Source organism: Oryzias latipes, chromosome 8, assembly GCF_002234675.1.
Source record: "Oryzias latipes chromosome 8, ASM223467v1".
NCBI classification, from domain to species: domain Eukaryota; kingdom Metazoa; phylum Chordata; class Actinopteri; order Beloniformes; family Adrianichthyidae; genus Oryzias; species Oryzias latipes.
This window is the reverse complement of record NC_019866.2, coordinates 12,856,598-12,870,766: the sequence shown is the minus strand read 5'-3', so window position 1 is coordinate 12,870,766 and position 14,169 is coordinate 12,856,598. Positions and strand designations below refer to the sequence as shown.

General features: G+C 39.7%; 3 protein-coding genes across 3 annotated transcripts; all 3 read right to left on the bottom strand.

The window, feature by feature from the left end:
- Nucleotides 1–1,380: 1,380 nt before the first annotated feature.
- Nucleotides 1,381–3,481, bottom strand: LOC101166797 (parvalbumin, thymic CPV3). Its single transcript, XM_020705346.2, has 6 exons — nucleotides 3,367–3,481; nucleotides 3,078–3,175; nucleotides 2,686–2,753; nucleotides 2,162–2,294; nucleotides 1,761–1,870; nucleotides 1,381–1,665 (listed from the first exon to the last, which is right to left on the bottom strand). Exons 3-6 carry the CDS (start codon nucleotides 2,744–2,746, stop codon nucleotides 1,640–1,642), a joined length of 330 nt encoding a protein of 109 aa, XP_020561005.1. The 5' UTR covers nucleotides 2,747–2,753; nucleotides 3,078–3,175; nucleotides 3,367–3,481; the 3' UTR covers nucleotides 1,381–1,639.
- A 3,941-nt stretch (nucleotides 3,482–7,422) lies between these two features.
- Nucleotides 7,423–9,351, bottom strand: LOC101166553 (parvalbumin beta). The gene is made up of 5 exons (XM_004071476.4): nucleotides 9,226–9,351; nucleotides 8,732–8,798; nucleotides 8,530–8,662; nucleotides 7,800–7,909; nucleotides 7,423–7,709 (listed from the first exon to the last, which is right to left on the bottom strand). The coding sequence occupies exons 2-5, from the start codon at nucleotides 8,790–8,792 to the stop codon at nucleotides 7,684–7,686; spliced, it is 330 nt and encodes a 109-aa protein (XP_004071524.1). The 5' UTR covers nucleotides 8,793–8,798; nucleotides 9,226–9,351; the 3' UTR covers nucleotides 7,423–7,683.
- Nucleotides 9,352–10,748: 1,397 nt separating this feature from the next.
- Nucleotides 10,749–12,709, bottom strand: LOC105353532 (parvalbumin beta). Its single transcript, XM_004071472.2, has 5 exons — nucleotides 12,484–12,709; nucleotides 11,781–11,846; nucleotides 11,483–11,615; nucleotides 11,252–11,361; nucleotides 10,749–11,041 (listed from the first exon to the last, which is right to left on the bottom strand). Exons 2-5 carry the CDS (start codon nucleotides 11,836–11,838, stop codon nucleotides 11,016–11,018), a joined length of 327 nt encoding a protein of 108 aa, XP_004071520.1. The 5' UTR covers nucleotides 11,839–11,846; nucleotides 12,484–12,709; the 3' UTR covers nucleotides 10,749–11,015.
- Nucleotides 12,710–14,169: the final 1,460 nt, after the last annotated feature.

The following is a 14,169-nucleotide window of genomic DNA, read 5'->3' as shown; positions in this document are numbered from 1 at the left end:
AGAGTTTTAGGTCTGAAATCTGGACAAAAAAGGCCCTCTTTTTCTTGATGTATTTCTGTAAATTATTTTGAAAAATTACCCAGGAACCTGTGAGGTAATCAGTCCATCTTTTTCCCACTGATAATCTTGTCGCACTAACTTATGCAGACATCCCACACCCGCACATCCAGCAGACAGCGCCGGCATGCTGGCTCACATTTCCTGCTGCGGACCTGCAGGGGTCACGGCTCCATTGTGTGTCACCTGGCTTGTGTTACCTGCTGGCTTCCCCAACCTTCTCCTCCCCTGAATGATGTACCATTTCTGCCTCCTCTGCAGACTCATTTGTCTGTTTTTCTCTGCAAATAACCACTATTTATGTGCAGAGATGAAGCAGCAGCTCCAAACAGAAAGCGTCTTTTATTTTGAAGTATTTATAAATCGACAGTGAGATTTTAAATCTAATTTATCCTTTGAATAACACAAGCAAACCACACACTACGGGCTGTGTTTAACAAAACAGCAGAAGGTTGGACAACAAACTCCACTTTAGCCACCGTGACTTCATCCTAATACCAGGGTTTGCCCCGTGTCATCATTTTGACCATCAGGCGTGTGCTGTAATGGCCACGTTCCCCCTGTATTTATACAGATAATCAGAATGGCACACAGCTTCTGGGAAAAAAAAAAGGTCTCTACTCTGTAGTTTGGTGGCGCTCGTGGGTGGGGGAAACAGTGAGGTGGTTTTTAATTTTAATCCAGTGAATCCTCTAAGTGCAGAGAAGAAAACCGGGAAGTGATATTTATAGTTCTGGGGGTGATGGAAGAGGGGATTGAGATGGTTGGAGAGCTGGAGAATGTGGCTGAGCTAGATAAAATTGAGGCACTCGTAGATCCACAGGAAGTCATCACCCTGCAGCTTTCTTTTGCATATTTAGGATGAATCGTGTTGGCATGGCGCACCTTTTTTGTCTGTCTGCACACAAATTGGATTCATGCAAATGCGGTGGCTTTTGCTCACGTTTGCATTTTTGCTCAGAGAGTTCAGATGGGACTCACGTCCAAAGCTGAGGTCAGGTGTCACTCGAGACGACCGCAGCGACACTCAGGTGGTCAGCAAGGTCATGCATGCTGCAGTTCTCCTGCACAACTCCACAGGGAAGGAGTTTTCTGTCCCTCAGTGGGACGCATGTCGCTGCAGGTGTGGGTATCTTTGACCCTTCTATACCTGTCCGACATTCAATCTCATTTACTGATGTGTCCGACAAGGGTAAGGGAATATTTAAGGATACCACAAATGTGTGTTTTCTACTGAATATAAAGGATGTTTCTGTGAATATTTGCCAAAAAAACACACACCACAATACAAGCAGAAAAACAAACAAGAGAAACCACAGAGTTCTGAAGTTTTTTGTTACTTTATTTTCTCATTTGTGTGATTAAGTGTACATTTCTTTAGGTGACACAGCTTTTACAGGGGGATCAGAACATGTGCAAAGAAACGCTGCAAGTTTTAGAGTTAAGAATGTACATGAAGATGGTTTTGGATGCAAAACAACAGCAGGAAAACTGTAACTTGGTGGTACATTAAGGAAAAGGCTGTGAAGAGGTCACGTTAGGGTGGGTGGGTGGGGGGAATTCTTCTTAGATGCTCATCTCTTTAGGACAACACCAAAGTTTGAAACTCTGTGGAGAGAAGATGGAAGAAGCAAATCATTAAACCCCTTCGAGGTCATATTTATTCTTTGCTGTCCTTTTTACACATAAAAAGATATTTCTACCTGCAGCTCCAATCCGTCCATCGCTGTCGCCATCAGCCGCCACCAGGAAGGCTTTGGTCTCCTTGTCTGTCAGCACTCGAGCGCTAGGAGTGAACCTCTGCAGGAAAAACCTGAAACATTTCACACCAGAGAAAATTAAACATCTACTAAACAAAAGCTTTACCTACTTTAAATCATCTCAGAATCATGCAAAAGGTAACAAAGTTTTTGCCGATTTCTAACAGAATTTCATGCATTAATTAGGCAGAACATTTATTTGAGGAGATTTCTGCATCTCTTCCTGTTGATGTGAGTTTACAAAAAAGAACTGTTGGAACCATTTTATTCCACACACTAGTTATCTTTTGTTTGATTAAAAAAAAACTTCAAAATAAAAAAATAAACTTTAGGATTTAACTCACTTGAGCTCTTCGTCCTCAATATATCCGCTGGCATCATTGTCAAGGATTCCAAAAACCTTCTTTATATCCTGAGGGCTCTTCTGGGTGAGACCACAAATCTGGAAAAACTTCTTTGGGCAGAAGGAATCTGGAGCTGGAACAGACCAAAAATTAACCGGCATAACAAAAGAAAAGGTTTTATTTTTGTATGTTTTATTCAATCCTAAGGCAAGTTTATATCTACAAATCTTAAACAAAGGAATTTTTAGAACACGCAATAAATTGTATATGTTTTTTGCCAAAAAATTGCACTTTTTTAAAACATAAATGCCTGCAAATGCAATCATTTTGGAGCTTCAAAGGTCTTAATTTCAAAGCAAAACCAGTGTATACATAAAATGTAAGCCCTTTGAAAATAAAACATAAAAAGAAGCAAAAAAAGGGAAAAAGATTTGCAGCAGTCCAGCAGTCAATTCCATTTCTAAGTTTACTGCAGTGGTGCCACAAACACAGAGCGAGATGAAGTTATTGGAGGAAAACGATACCTTGGCAGTCCTTGATAGCCTTGTCGATGGCATCTGCAGAGAGGATAGATGAGAGCGACATTTTCTTCCTGTAGACAGAACGGCAAGGGGAATTATTCACACGTTTGGACAGGTGTGGCACAACATTTTCAGGAACGAGAAGTTTTTAAGTACCAGTGCAAAAGTCAAACTGAGAAATGAACGATTCTGCTTTTCCTGAACATCAAAGCACAGGGAAGAAAGACAGAGCTTAACTTCTTTGAACTTTAAATAAGATTGAGCTTTTCTATGCAGAAGGTAAAGTTATCTAAACATTTAAAAAAGAGTATCTAAAGGATTAAAAAGTAGCAAGCTAGAGCAATTAAGAGGAAAAAAAATAAGTGTGCCTGCTTCAAATCTTCCTAAGACCTTACCTTGTTCAGGTGTTCTGGTTCAGAGCGGTGATTCTGCGGAGAGGTGAGGCTGTGTTGTGGATGTTGTCCGTCAAGGTCGATTTATATAGGTCTGATTGCTGTGACAAAAGGGATTGCTTAAGTTACCTGTCTGTGGATCAAATTCTAACTGCCCGCCCCTGATCCAATTTCTCAACTAACTAATTAACCATTGCTATTTATATCAAAGCAGAGAGGCCCGGCTGTGGGCATCTGTGACGCCCTTGCAAAAAAGCAGAAGAAGTTATGAAAAAGAAAAAAAAAACAACACCTTTACTTTTCCCCGTCGTACCTCCTGCCATCTCCTCCTCAACTCTGGAATTATAGGCTACAGTAAATGCAGGGAGGCTGTGATGTAACTGCAGACTTTCATCTTCTCTTCTCCCTTCCTCTTGCAGCATTTGACACCCCGCCTGCCCCACCATCCTTTCCTTTTTTTGCATAAATATCCTATTAATAAACATCTGTCCTAAACCGATGAGATTAAATTCCTAGAATGACCGTCCAGCTTAAACTTTTAGCTCAAAGGGAGCGTGTGCTTTAAAGCATCCCAGCTTAAGATGATCAGATGCAGCGGTAAGTAGGGGTGGGTTGAGAGGGGGGGTGCGTAAAAGTGAATGTCAGGGACACCGGTGCTCTCCAACCTTCTCATTCGCCCATGAAACTGCTTTGTCATCTGTGCTGACAGAGAGACCCGGGGTCACCCCGCTTTTGTCCCATCATCTCATGGCGATGATGATGATGCATAAATGTGCTCCTATAGGGGGTTTGTCATGAAAATGTGGAGGGGGAGGGATCTATTCCAGCCTCCAATTCGTGCCTCCTCTGCCTCCAAATGAAGGGTTTTATACTGTAATACAGTCACTGAAGAAGGGGAGGAAATTCCTCTGCAACAAAACCAAATTCATGTTTTTGCAATAAACTGGTATTAAATGTTTTGCAAAAGTGATGTAAAAAGATGCATGAAGTTGTTAGTTTTGTGTTAAACTTCCTGTGATCTAAAGGAAAACAGGTTCTGATTTTAAAACCGTTGCTCCAAGCAACTGTTCCAATACAGCCATAGAAAAAAGAAAGACCCTTAATCCAGCCAAAATGAGACACCAACAATGGGTTTAGTTTGGTCATCTTTGTGCAGCGGTTGACTGACATGTGCAGTGTGCCAAGTCACACACTGTTTCCTTTTCAATTGTTTGTCTTGAAAGGTTATATCCTCCCATGATTACGCTCAGCAGGAAGTTAAGCACTCACCTAGCGGTCTAAACGTGCCTGTGCGCACGGGTGAACATCCATCCATCTGTTTGCTGCCCTTTGTGTTGAAATTATGCAGTGAGTGTGCATTAGAACTTTTTTCAGCACCCTCAATTTGTTGACCCTAAACCCCATTCAACACCGGTGTGTTCATGGTGACAAGTTTGCACTCAGGTGCCAGTGGTCCTAATCTGCAGAGAGGCTCAATAGCCTTACCTGGTTACCTGGACCAGGTGAGAACAGCGGTGCGTCTTTACCTACAAGTGCTGCATGATGTCACGTGCAACGCTGATACCCGCAGCCTATAGTTTTACTGGGTGATCACTTATTTAGTTACATTTGCTTCACTCTGTGCGGATGTACAAGGTTGATCTCAGTTGTTCTCACCTGTCAGGCAGGTGTCAGTGACAATGTTCACTGTTAGCTATGCATATACTATCCCACTCTTTCTCTTCACAGCATGTAGCAGCTGTCAACAAACGTTCTTCTTTTTAGCATAAATTATACATGAATTGAAAAATATTATTGAAAAACCTTTTTAGAAGCCATGATAATAGTTTCTGATTTCTGTTTTACCAAATAAAGTATATTTTTTATGATTTATCCTCCTGAAAACCGAGGAAAAAAGTGTTTTCCAAGTTTTGTTTTTGTGTGATTTCCTATCTATTTGGGCCTAAAAAACACCTTACAATTTTAATTTAAAAAAAACAACTTTATTTTAATTTCCCATGTCCACTGTAGAGGACAACAGGACGATATTTCTGTGAAAATAGAACTCAATTAGAAAAATCAGAAAAAAGGAGCAGATTAAATCTTTAGAGTTCACCCAAAAAACATTCAATTTTTTTCTTAAACAATAAAATTCTATATAACTCTTTTGTCACTTGTTGGACCATCTGCCACAGAGAAAGATTGACCAGTAAATTGAGAGCTTTGCTTATTGGCTCAGCTCTCTCCTCACCACAACGGACCGGTACAGCAACCGCATAACTACAGACACTGCTGCTCACTGCCGGCTATGCGAACCAAGCTCTTGCTCCGGTCATGCAGAGACCGGACAGGCCTCAGTAAGGCTCCCCAGACACCATAATCCCATAGCACCCTCCACAGGATACGGGGGACGCGGTCAAATGCCTTCTCCAAATCCACAAAACACATATGGACTGAATGAGCGATGTCCCGCAATCCCTCCAGCACCCTAGATAGGGTGTAGAGCTGGTCCTCTGTTACACGACCAGGACGGAAACCCAACTGTTGTTCCTGGATCTGAGGTTCGACTATAGGAAGGACTCTCTTCTCCAGTACCCTGACATAGACTTTCCCAGGGGGGCTGAGGAGTATGATTCCCCGGTAGTTGGAACACAACTAGATCAAAAACAGGTCCTCGAAAATGTTGTTATCAATGTACTGTGAAAAGTACAGGATTGGACACCAGTATTCACAAGCTTTGGGGTCATCTTGATGGGCAGGGCTCCCTGCTAGCACAGGTGTAAACCTGTTATCATGGACGTTTAAAAAACACAAAAAAATCTAGTTACTTAAAAAAACAAGTTATTTTTTCCTGAATCTCATCCTCCTCATCCTTTTCATCATTTGAAAGCTCCAAATCTGAATCTTCCTCGACTATCTGGTACAGAATTCTCTCTGCTTCACTTTTTTCTCCAAACATTATGTGCAGTTATTAAATACATTAAAATGGTCCCGGTGTCCTCTACAGTGGACATTCATTAAATGCCTGCTGTTTTAAAACAGAAACCATGAAACTGTTTTTCAGATCTAAACATACTGTTCCTAACATGTTTATGACCAAGAATATATATAATTATCATGGTAAAAAAATGAATAGATACAGACTTTTTGACTTGCCTATCACCTTTCCATAAACATAGGTAAATGGTCTGGTAGCCATCTTGGTAGAGGTAAAACTTAAAGTTCCTAGCATGCAAACTCATCACATGACACATCACTGGAAAGCCCAGGATGTCCTCTACAGTGTAGAGTAGGATTTGGAAAGGTATCTCTTAATTCCTTAGAAATATACAGGTAAACAAAATTTCCATTATAGAGGACATAAATGACTGGGCCGGGTCTGAGGAGGATATATAAAGTGTAAGAGGTTGGTCTGTTGACAAATCTAACTCTATGCCTCCATCTAGTGTCCCGAAAGTGACGCTACATGAGTCTTCACAGTAAACAAGACATTTAAAAACAAAATAAACAAGCTTTTCCTTTAAGGTTTTGGTCTTGTTTTGGTGTAAAAAAAAGGAAATGGATGCCACTAATCTAAGAAGAAGTGCAGAAAAAACTAATTACAAAATTTGATTTAACAATAAACCTAACAAATAGAAGCGTTTTCTGTAGTTGCTTAAGGATCTGACATTATTTTTCAGTGTGCACCAATCTACACTCCAAAATAAAATTATGCACTTTAAGATCATAAAGTATAAAGCCTAGCAACAAACAGCCAAAAAAATAAAATGTTAATGTTGCCTTTCACGTTTTTGCACAAACACCACACCTTTGTTGATGGTGCACAGCATCAATTTTCATTTAAGCATGCTGGAAGTGAGCTTTTGGTTTGAAATGGACATTTAACATTTAATGAGAAAACACCTTGCTATCCAAAAATGTCAGCGTCCTGTTTGTTGCCATACATCTGGAGCGGTTACAACCGGGTCACACAACAACCCAGTGATCCTGCAGGCACTAGAGAAGATCTCCATTCAAACTAATGATGAAATGGTAAATCATTATGTGTTGCACTACCAAATGAGGAGCATAACTATGTTTTTTTTAATGTATTTTGAAAAGATAATAAAATAACGGTCATCTGTTTTACCAAGAAAATAAATCACTTCCACAACTGGCAGCAGTTAGATCCCTACCCCATGTTTTCATTTGATTTTCACATTCCTAATTAGTTTTGAACAAACCTTGACAGTGTGTTTTAATGTGAATTCACCCAAAATACAAGTTTACTGATCTGTTTATATCTTTATAAAATATTTAGTTGCCTTAAATTGCTTGAACCGTTAACCTTTACTGACATGCCAAAGAATTTGAAATGGAGAGAAAAAAATGAGACCATAGCAAAAGAATATTTATTGTTCTTTTACCTTTACTTCCTGGAAAGTGCATCATAGATTTTACAATAAGCAAAATTCATATTTAAGACATGAACACAACCGAGCAACATTCACAATCATCGTGTTTTGGACAGTGGGTTGCATATGGAGGAAATGTCCCTTAAGCAAATGTATAAAAATCATTTAGAATCAGATGAAATGGGGGAGTAGGTTTGTTGTTCCATTAGAGCAGGTGTTCTTGGTCAGTTGCTGTCTTATGCCTTAACCAAGGCAGAAAATTCTGCGGGAAACAAACAAAAAAAAAGAATTTAAACATTAGATAAAGCTCCACAAATGCAAACCACTTGACTTAAATATCTAAAGTGCGGACCATCAGCGCCAATCTTGCCGTCACCATCGACGTCTCCAGCTTTGAGGAAAGTTTTTGTTTCCCCGTCAGACAGCACGCGAGCACCTGCACTGAAGTTCTGCAGGAACAGCCTGTGGAAAGACAAAAGTTTGATTATTTTCATGAAGATTGTGGAGCTGCATAAGCACCACCTCTGTAAATGAAGTCCCTACAGTCCTTTAAGGCAGCATGATTGAGAGGAGTGTTTCAACCACACCCCACATCTGATGAGGCCCAAAAGTCTGAAGCTGAGCTGGTAAGGGGAAAAAACTTTAAATAAATAAATTAGAAAGGAAAAAAGTCATTCTTAAACATTTGAATTCTGAAATTTTACATTTAAAAAATGCAAGATCTAAACCTTAAAGAAATTATATATCAAATACGAAAAGTAGAGGCTATAAATGTGTCATTTTCAGTTTCAAATTGTATTTTTATCATTTTATTAAATACTGAACAAAAAACAATCACGGCCCTGACTTTGCTTTACAGAAGATATGTTTTTTTTTCAATTACACATGCAAATAAGAAAAATGGTTGAGCGTTTTAATCGTTTTTTTTATTTAGAGCTTGCCATATTTCAAAACCTTCATCAAATTGCAAAAGCGATTATTGATCTTTGCGGGTTGCCATACATCAAGACAATTCCTTACTAAACTGCATTTTGGCTCTTTCCCCCCTTTTTCAGCTCATGTGTGCATAGTCTGCAGCTTACTTCAGCTCATCCTCCTCAATGAAGCCACTCTTGTCCTGATCGATGATGTAGAAGGCCTTCTTGACCTCATCAGCGGATTTGCCGGCCAAACCGCACGTCTTGAAGAACTTCTTGTAGTCGAAAGTGTCCGCGCCTGGGAGATCGGCGCCAGATTACTCATTTGTTTAAAGATTTGTGAACGAAAATTAGATATAGCACTCACCTTTGCACTCATCCAGGGCTTTGGTGATGTCAGCATCATTCAGTACGCCTGCGAAAGCCATTCTGATCTGATGGAAAATCAAAGCATTGATCACTAAATTCTAAAGTCCACCAATTCGGGTTTTAAACGTAGACGCATTAAAAAAAATGAAAGCTAAATGTAAAGTTGGTCCCAAATGGATAAAATAAGAAACGGTTCTAAATTCAAAATGCATAACGTTTTCTTGTCTTTGAGGTTTCCAGCTCTCTGCTGCAACTCCCTAAAGGTGCTGAGGTCTGAAGGAGTAAATCCAAGTCTCTCCTGGCTGCTGCTGCTGACGCTCCACCAAAAAGCGCACAAGCCAGCCTTTTTTTGCAGCGAGAAATCCCCAATAAATGCGCAAAGATAAAAACAAATCAAAAATAAATAAAACGAACCTAATAAGATGTTTTAGTAATTTCACAACGATGCTACTCGGATCCCAGATTCATTTTTCTTCTTTCCTTTCAACTCACCTCTGTTGTTGTTTTTTGCTTTGTAGGGCACCGATGACACAGACACGACTGTAGTCGACTGCAGTGACCATCCCCGGTGCTCCCGGTGACCTTTTATAGGTCCACTCCATGGAAATCTGAAGCAAAGGATAACTGACACCCAGATGGGAGGGGGTGGCCAAAATTCGTCCTGCAGCCAGAGCTCTTGTCTATTTTAAGTTTCACAAATGAAGACGCTTAAAAGGTGCGTTTGAAGAAGTCTTCAGTATCCGCCGGTGCTAAGAATAGGCCTGCGCACTGCTGAGAAGGACGAATTGGAAGTGCTGCTGGCAGTTCATAACCATATCCAAGAGCGCGGGAAGTCCGCTTGCATGCATTAGAAGTGGAGTAAGTGAAGTTTCTTGATGTTTTTTTTTCTTTCTTTCTTTTTATGTTTTCTTTTGTAACAGGGTTGGAATAGAGGGCTGAAAAGCAGCTGTTTTGTGGCTTCACAGTCAAATCCTGTCTCTTTCTTTTGAAATCTATTGGTTAAAATGCCTTAGAAAGATATCAAGTGAAAAAGGGAACCACTTTTACTTTGAGAAACATCGATTTTGATATTATTGGTAATGTTTTTTTAGGGGTTGAGGTTTTGTGAAGAGGTTCAGCTCAGAAAATGTGTTTTTTATTTTTTCATATAAGACTTTTTGATATTTTTTAAAACTCCAGTATTTTTTTATCCATTGTATTATGAGATCATGTGCTCTAATAGGTTCTCTTTATTCCCTTTAGAAATAAGCAATTCTGTTTGGCTGTATGTGAAACTGGTAGCTTATATTTTTGTCCTGTAGGTGGCAGCAGTGTCCTGTAGACTCCTTTCCCGAGTCCTTCCTGTTTTGTCTGTTACAAGCTTAGTGTCACCTGATATGAGTGAAGGTTTACATGTTGCTGACTGGCAGTACCCATGACTTTCATAACCCATTGGAATTGCAACTTGACTTTAATGTGACAAATGATCTGCTCCTGTAAAGAGGCCAATAATGCTTGTCCCAGAAAAAGTGGGATATTTTTAAATGCTGCAAAAGAATTTGCAAAAGAGCAATCTGGGAGCCTTCAGACCTCTTTGAATCATTGCCGGTGGTTTTCCTCCAAGAGGAGTCTGCTGATGAGACAGTGTTTGTTAATAGCCATCCTGCTTCTGCACATCATTTAAGTGATTGCGCAGCAGTTGCAGGAGGAATAGATCTTGGATCTAAAAGCACAAAGTGTGGCAGCTATTTGTTGCAGAGCCCTCCGGCTCTGAGGTGCGTGTGAGAAAAGCCCCAGGGTCATTCCCAGTGCATTCCTGTAGCTCCTGGACAAAGTCCAGCCACACTCCGTTTCTCATTAACCAATTATAAAATCAAGTGCCGGGCGGGTCATCTGAACCTTCCTTCAACACCTTCTGGGCATTCAAAAGCCCTGGCAACTGGAAGTGCATGCCACCCTAACCCATCAATAAACCCATTGTGTTGATGTTAGTTGTGAAAGCCAAAGGCTTGCAAAGATGACTGACCTGGACAAGATGACTTCACATCATTAGAGTTTTATTCCTGGTTTTTCACTCTTCCTCAAAAGTGCAGATGGTGTTGTACAATTTGCACAAGTCATGATTTTTGGAACATATAGCACATCTGTAACATTTGGAGTAAATATGCAGTCAATGTTGGAAAAATAGTCCGCAGTCAACTCATAAATAAGGTATAAAAAAATATTCTTTCAGCTGATGATTTATGAATCTTGTAAGGAGTTCGCAGTTCCATGAAAAGAGGTGAACCTTGGTCTGTGGGAATTTATGCCTTTACAAGGGAAGCAAACTCTGTGGAAGCAGAAGAAAGCTGGCATTAGAGCTCAGATAGATGTTACGGATTTTAAAGTCATTGAATGAAAACCACTTTTCTAAGCAAGAAATGTTGAAGATTTGATAAATTCAGGCAGTTAGAGAAATCAAGATAAGGCTGTATCTGCTATATTTAAAGATGTGTTAGAAAATTAGCTCTATTTTTCTAAAAACAAAAAAAAGTCTTACCATCCACTCCAATCTTGCCGTCACCATCACTGTCACCAGCGGCGAGGAAAGTCTTGGTCTCCTTGTCAGTGAGTGCTCTGGCGCCAGCAGAGAAGTTCTGCAGGAACAGCCTGTTGAAGACAGCACAAGTTAATTCTGTGCTGAAATCCTCACAGTTATAGAGGCTGCATATATTTTTTCATTGATTTTTTCCTTTTTTTGCTTAAAGTGTTCATTAGTAGAGTGTCTTACTTCAGCTCCTCCTCCTCAATGAAGCCGCTGTTGTCCTGGTCAATGGTGGCGAAAGCCTTCTTGACCTCATCAGCAGACTTGCTGGCCAGGCCGCATGCCTTGAAGAACTTCTTGTAGTCGAAGGAGTCGGCAGCTGGAAAAAGACGTTTCAGCTGTTACAATCTTACACAACTTGCAGTGAACATATATTAAGAGCACTCTCATCCCTGCCAATTTGTTTGTTTTTTGTCTTCTCTTTTGAATTGAACTCTGAAATAGAGAGGCTCCAGAGAGGCTCAATAAAGATGGAGAGGCTCACCTGCGCAGCCATCAAGGGCAGCTTTCACATCAGCATCATTGAGACCAGCGAAGGCCATTTTTTATCCTAGAGGAGCAAACACATTTCATGGTTAGCAGAGGTATCACAAACCTCCACTCACTTCAAGTTGCAACACAATCATCTCCCGATTCAACTGGTCAAAGCTATTTTGTTGTCTATAACCACATCATTTGGCTAACTCTTTGGGTCTGTCAAGTAAATCCACACATAGCTGACTTTTTTCTTGTAGTTTCATCTAGATTTTCAGTGTCTGATGTAATTTAGCTGCACTGCAGTTTAAAGAGCTATTCTTTCTTCTGATCCCAGAATCGGCCCGGCTGTTTATCTCAAAGACCTCTGCAGCTTTAGCACTAAAGAGATGATACTCCATGTATCACAGCAACCAATGAATCATGCAGTTGCAAAAACCCTGTGTTGGCTACATTGCTTGTAGCTCTAGCAATTTTATCCCGTTAAAAGAGATAATGCAAGCAATTCTGCTGTCATCCACAAAGGTTGCTCCTCTGAAATCAGACAAACTCTTGGCCTCCTTCTGCTCTAACTGAACCATCCTGAGGTCCATGCAGGCTAGGCTGGTTCCGTTTCTGTCTCTAGTTTTTAAAGTCCATGGGAATCTCCTGGTCAGAGTCCTTTTCCTTCCAGTGCAATCTGCAGAAGTCAGTGGAGCAATTTCCCCACTCACCTTTGCGCTACGTTGAGGCGAGTGAAAACCAAGGCGGACTTGACTGGATGCCACAAGCCCCGTACCCTCGCTCTTATATATCCTTGAGCAACACCATTTACAGAACTTTGAGTCTCAGTATCAGGTACCAAGATGCATGGGTTTCGAAAAAATTTGTCTACTAGTCTGGTCCTATTTTTAGGGGAACAAATGAGGATGCTACCATGTGCGAGAAGGCCTATAGCTAGACATGTGGAAATCCGAGCAGATGGCAAATGCTATGCTCATATGATTTACAGCCAACTTTCAAAATGCTGATTTTGATGTTGTAAGATACTTCTCTGACTATAAATGAAACAAATCGATTTATTTAAGACTGCAGCATGAGCTCAAACTTTCTACTTTACTATGTTGTGGTAGAAAGTGGAGGGAAAAGCCAATAGTAGGACCTGACACTATTGCTATTTCCCTTTTTACATACATTTGATAGTTATGAATGTGGATGTTGCTACTCTTGAATCGTTTCTAATTAGTCAAAACAAAAAAATGCTTTGACAATAAGATAAATGATCCAGTTTTGCATTTCTTATCACTTTTTTATGATCGATATACCATCATCTAATGTTGGAGTTATTCTGCTGCATGCATAATAAATCACAAGTCTTTCCAGCTCAGTGTTATGGATCATCTATAGATTTCTTTCTGTATAAAATGTTATTTTTTCTCATTTTATTGATTTAATTGATTTTCATAGCTGCATTAATGTTGCACAGAGAAAAAAATGCGCGGCTCAACACTATCTGAGATGGCCTGGGTTGCTGCATAAGCCCTTCCTATAGGCCCGTGTGTTTCACATAGCTGCACCCAAAGAAGCTACAGTACGTTTACGTGAGGTTCATGTAACTTCAGCACACAGCGTTAAATTTCAAATGAGCCAGCACCCCAACGGAATGAGACTTTGAGGCTTGGACAACCAGTTCCCTGACCTTAATGGGCAATGTACCAAACATTTAGATTATTTCTTTCTCATTAGATTTCAAAAGGTGTGATTTAAGTGTGGGAAAGTTTAGTTTATGCCACCATGTTGTCCTTTTTGTTTTTCTTTTTTCACTTATTTTGACAGCCTTGGGAGTCAGTTTAACATGTTTTTTGCCACAAAGGTTTCAACGAAACGTAAAAATAGAAATACTGGCCTAGTTTTGCTAGTCTCATTTTATTTTATTAATGACAATTGATTTAACATCTACCAGCACACTCCACAGAACTTACATAAAACATGGAGAAGAATCTCTCATTTCAAAGCCTTCAATGCTTTAAAAGTATATTTTTTCCAATCAAACATAAATAAATAGTTTCCTTAAAGCATTTTCCTGAAACTGGTTTGATATGATTAAACGTCTGTACTTTCAAATGTTACGTTTCCTAAATCTTTAAAGCAATGTTGGATCGAAATAGACTTTTGCTTTGAAATTAGCTTCTATTCAAAGAAGTCAAATCATTTATTCATTTTGTTGGAATTTAACTTCAAAAAAATACTTTTTACAATAGAAAAATCATTTTAGCAACTAGCAATTGTTATAAAGTAGAATAAAGAAAAAGAAGTAAAACACACAAAAATAAATAAATAAAACCATATGAACAGCTTTACCATGAATAAAGACACAAATTACAAAAATAATTAACAAGTAAAAGACTCTCTCTATCCAA

Excerpts from the sequence above, each read along its gene's own strand:
- LOC105353532 (XM_004071472.2), bottom strand. The coding sequence starts at position 11,838 with ATGGCCTTCGCTGGTCTCAATGATGCTGATGTGAAAGCTGCCCTTGAT. Across the intron at positions 11,616-11,780 it reads TGCCCTTGATGGCTGCGCAG|CTGCCGACTCCTTCGACTAC; the intron begins GTGAGCCTCTCC and ends GTCTTTTTCCAG. Across the intron at positions 11,362-11,482 it reads ATTGAGGAGGAGGAGCTGAA|GCTGTTCCTGCAGAACTTCT; the intron begins GTAAGACACTCT and ends TGTCTTCAACAG.
- LOC101166797 (XM_020705346.2), bottom strand. The coding sequence starts at position 2,746 with ATGTCGCTCTCATCTATCCTCTCTGCAGATGCCATCGACAAGGCTATC. Across the intron at positions 2,295-2,685 it reads GGCTATCAAGGACTGCCAAG|CTCCAGATTCCTTCTGCCCA; the intron begins GTATCGTTTTCC and ends GGTCTGTTCCAG. Across the intron at positions 1,871-2,161 it reads ATTGAGGACGAAGAGCTCAA|GTTTTTCCTGCAGAGGTTCA; the intron begins GTGAGTTAAATC and ends GAAATGTTTCAG.
- LOC101166553 (XM_004071476.4), bottom strand. The coding sequence starts at position 8,792 with ATGGCTTTCGCAGGCGTACTGAATGATGCTGACATCACCAAAGCCCTG. Across the intron at positions 8,663-8,731 it reads AGCCCTGGATGAGTGCAAAG|GCGCGGACACTTTCGACTAC; the intron begins GTGAGTGCTATA and ends CCGATCTCCCAG. Across the intron at positions 7,710-7,799 it reads CGGCAAGATTGGCGCTGATG|AATTTTCTGCCTTGGTTAAG; the intron begins GTCCGCACTTTA and ends TGTTTCCCGCAG.